Raw genomic sequence first — 4,107 nt, 5'->3', positions numbered from 1 at the left:
CCCGGCCGCCGTTGCCTCTCCCTGCCGCCGGGCCGGGGGTGCGCGGCCTCGGGCTGCCTGAGCCGGCGTGATTCAGCGTTTCTCAAGCAATACCTGTGTAGATCCCCCCCGCGCCCCCCGCCTCCATTCCAGTACACCTTTCAGCCCCGAGAACGGCGCCCATGATTTTTGCTTCCCAGCCCTCCTCGTCTCCGGCATCTGCTCCTCATCCGAAGTCTCCAGCATCCTCACCGTGCCGCCCTGCGAGGGTGTATTTTATTTTCTGCCCTGCTCCCGCCGCGGAGCCCGCAGCAGTCTCCAGGGAGAAAGCAGCAGCAGGGGGAGGGTGACGCCTCGCCCACCAGCGCCTCTCCCCGTAGCGGGAGCACCCCCGGGGGATGAACACCCGCACCTCGGGAAGAGCCGGGCCGTTGTAAGGACTGCAAAGCGTCGTCAGCACTCACTGTTACTCTTACGCTAATAGATCACCTATCCATCGCCTTTGAGCATAGTCTAAATATATAAAATCTAGTACAAGTAGGCTTAAGTTACACACAGGCACACAGTTCCAGCAAGGTTATCATCAGCGTGCCGCAAACCTGTTTTATCTTCACGCTCTAAGGCAACTAATTGACACCGTATTGTGTATCTATAAGCTCCCAGAGAAGCATGTCTGTGGTCAGGGGACGTGGAACCAGGCTTGCAAGAACTTGGACCAAATTCAATCCTGTAATATAAATATACATGTTACTGCAACCATAGTAATATCTTCAGAGTAATACAGAAACCTGCTATAAAATAGACAGTGGTAGAACGGGAGTGTGTCAAGAACAGAAATGTTTCTGTTTATTTAGAAAGCATTAAGATTTTAATTGAAAAATCATTGAAGCTTTCATAGCATCCCCTTGTTTTGATACATGGACACATCACACGATACAAGTGACACTGTGCAACCCTTTGCATTCCTGGACCCCATTTCTTAGGGTTGTTTGGTTTTAAAGAACTTTCTAGCAAAAATATTGCTCAGTGATTCACTTGGGTTTTCTGTCAAATTAATTACAGGGTACTTTTCCCCCCTAGGAGGAAACCCAAGTTATAAAATGCCACAACTACTGCTGTCAAACATAGTAATTATATGCAAAACTAGGCTAAATTGAAACCAGCATAAAAAGGTATTATTTAAAGTGATCCTGTCATTTACTATGATATAGTTCATTTACAATATTTTAATTCTGAAAACTGCATTTCAGGCAATTGTTTGGCTGGGCTAATGCTACCAGGGGAGAATTCTTTGTCAGCAGGTATCCATTTCAGCTCCAAGGTTATGTACAGATATGAGTTTTCTCCCTGAAATGTATAGATGTTTTTGAAGCCATTCCCTATTCTTGCATATGTACAGAACACTCAAGTAAACAAAGTCTTTGTATTAAATATGCATGCGGTTGTTGTTTCCAGCCCATTTCTGCACAAGCGTTTTCCAAGAAGCTCTTGCATTTGCTGCTATGCAATGCTCCCTGATACCAGTCAGCCCAGCTGCAGCTTTCCCCAAAGTGAAAGCAGCAGGGCTGCAGAAGTACTTCAGAATTCTCCGGTGCTGTGCCAAGCAAGTTACAAAGATGGCTGCAGAAAAGCATTGCATAACTGTTCTCCTAGTTTCACTTACTGTATTTTAAGCACTTCCCTGCGCTTATTTTGTCCAATAGGCATTTGTGTCAAACCAAAGCACACAGATGCAACTAAATTTGTAAAAATATGGATACTAGGGCAAATTTTTGCATTCCAGAAGCAAAATTTTCCCGTATGTACCAAGCTAGGTACCAGGCAATGTACCAAGGAAAACGGACACCCAGGAGAGAAGCAGAGACAAGAAACCCATAGGTACTTTGCAGCATAGTAAATCATTAGTGTCCACATTTGATTTTGGCTTTGCAGAAACCTTTTAAATATACTTTTCTACAACTACCTGCAACCTTTATTTTCCATAAAATACATGAATCTTTGTAGATACCCCAATCCTTTTTCCTTCCCAATTCACTGCCTCTTTTCACCACTTATCAAATACCTGATTGCTAGAAGATTGCACGCTACTCAGAGTAGTAGCTGTACTACCCTTTACCTTGAGCTCTGAAACACCAGCTCCAACAAAAAAAAAAACCACCAACCACACACACAGACAAAAAAAAAAAAAAATCACTTAAGTGAGACACAAGAGGGGTGTGTGTGTGTTACTAAGGCTCTCCAACTTCTTGTAGAAACCAGAAGCTCTCATATGTAAGACTGTTTGTTTTGTTTTGTTTTTGAAAGAAGGGAAAGGCAAAGGACAGCTTTGTCCTGAAGAGTTACTACCTACCGGGAGTTCACTCCATGCGGGCTGAAACTCCCCACACCGCCGGGAACCTTCCCTGAGAGCGCGCTTCCCCAGGCTGCCCCGGCTTCCCCTCGGACAGCCCGAGGGTCACTGGAGCCGGCCGGACAGAGCCACGACCTGGCCAAACCTGGAGGATGAGTGCAGCTTACCACCAGATCTTGAGCTTGTCCTGACCTGCCTGCAGCTATGTTTTGCTTGGCACAACTGTGACAGCAATTTCTTATTCTATGTGGGCATGGTGGTATTGGGTTGACGGTTGGACTCAATGATCTTAGAGGTCTTTTCCAACCTTAATGATTCTATGATTCTTGAATTGACTGTCCGTATCTAATTTGTTTTACTTTCGTTTATCTTTGCACAGTACAACTGCAGTTTTATGTAGAGCGCAGCAACAAACAGTTGTTCTAGGTGGGATGAGATATTTAGTCCTCTTACACAATGACATAGTGAGGAGAAACACAGGCCTGGTACAACAACAGAAACCTTGCGATGTGAAGACACGGGATGAAAGATTGCAGGCAGGAGCGATAAGACGTGCAAGTGTTATGTGGATGACAAAATACCAATAAAACAGGAGCCTAAAGCATGGTGCAAAATTGTGCAAAGATGCATCAGCAGAGGCAGGAGGGGGAAATGACCCTTCTCTAGCCTATGCATGATAACCAGGTCAGGTCAGCCTATACTAGCCTGAAATATTCTCCTTATCGTAGATGCCTCTGGATTTGAACAAAGTAAACGCTGGGAGCTATTAGGAGCTGTTGCCACATTCTCCACAACACAATGTAACGCATGGCAGGAAGCCAGGCTGAAAAAAGCATTTTAGTGACTTAGATTCTGTTTCTATTCCCCTACTGGTGGCTGTTCAGGCTTCTTTTGCAAATTCAGACATAAGCTGAAGTTTCACTTTCTGGTTCCCATTACATTACTCATAGATCACATGAGGGCTGGAGCACATAAAAGGGAAGTCATAACAACAGTGGGCAGCACTCCTTCGGCTTTGAAGCTAACTTAAGACCACTGAAAAACGAAGGAAAACCATGAGGTAAGCAAGCAACCCAGCCTCTGAAAGATACTTTTTTGCTATGCCACAGGAAAATAATGCTTATTATTTACATAAATGTAAGTAGTGAGGGACTTTGGGGATCCAAACAGCAGAAAATATTTTACAGAATATTTACCGGAAGAATCAAAATAAAATAGGGATGCTATAGAATATTGTAATGTTATTGCTTCTCTGACAAAGGCCAGTCTCTGTGAACAGAACTGACAGTCAGAAAAACTGTGTGCATGCAGTTCAGGGCTGAAATCCAGGCTGCAGCCGTAGCTCGTGCCCAGCCAAATGGGTGACTGGCACTGATGCATTTGAGAATTTACTTTCTGATCTCTACTACTGCGTGGACCAGCAAAGAGAGCAGTGCAGGTTCTGGGCTGCAGCTTGGAGCATAGGGGGTGGGTAACATTTTCTGAAGACTGTCACGCATGCACAGAGGCGTGCACACGCACACTCAAATAGGGCACAGCCAAGATGTTTATGATAACTGGTAAATGCAGTTTCCAAAGTTATGTGTTGAACTAAGCTAAACTGTATTTAATCTGCATCATAAACCTGTTTTTGTGACATTCATGAATATTCATTTTCCACAAATGTCCTTTCATTAATTACTCTCCACTGTTGTTTTCAGCCATGGACAATGTCATGGTTCTCAGCTAAGGCAAGGAAAAACAACACACATTTCATTTTGAATTGAATGGGACTACTT

At 44.3% G+C, this 4,107-nt stretch overlaps 2 protein-coding genes across 2 annotated transcripts in view; one reads left to right on the top strand and one right to left on the bottom strand.

Moving 5' to 3' along the window:
• LIPA (lipase A, lysosomal acid, cholesterol esterase) overlaps positions 1-225 on the bottom strand; it is a 14,938-nt gene extending 14,713 nt beyond the window's left edge. The window contains exon 1 of the mRNA XM_009320526.1: positions 94-225. Coding sequence (XP_009318801.1) covers positions 94-225 — 132 coding nt within the window. The remainder of the gene's footprint in view (positions 1-93) is intronic.
• Positions 226-3,331: 3,106 nt separating this feature from the next.
• LOC103913642 (interferon-induced protein with tetratricopeptide repeats 5-like) overlaps positions 3,332-4,107 on the top strand; it is a 4,727-nt gene continuing 3,951 nt past the window's right edge. The window contains exon 1 of the mRNA XM_009320168.1: positions 3,332-3,389. Coding sequence (XP_009318443.1) covers positions 3,385-3,389 — 5 coding nt within the window. The 5' untranslated portion in view covers positions 3,332-3,384. The remainder of the gene's footprint in view (positions 3,390-4,107) is intronic.

Source organism: Pygoscelis adeliae, unplaced genomic scaffold (assembly GCF_000699105.1).
Source record: "Pygoscelis adeliae isolate BGI_AS28 unplaced genomic scaffold, ASM69910v1 Scaffold190, whole genome shotgun sequence".
NCBI classification, from domain to species: domain Eukaryota; kingdom Metazoa; phylum Chordata; class Aves; order Sphenisciformes; family Spheniscidae; genus Pygoscelis; species Pygoscelis adeliae.
The sequence above is the reverse complement of the archived record's forward strand: the minus strand, read 5'-3'. Positions and strand labels throughout refer to the sequence as shown.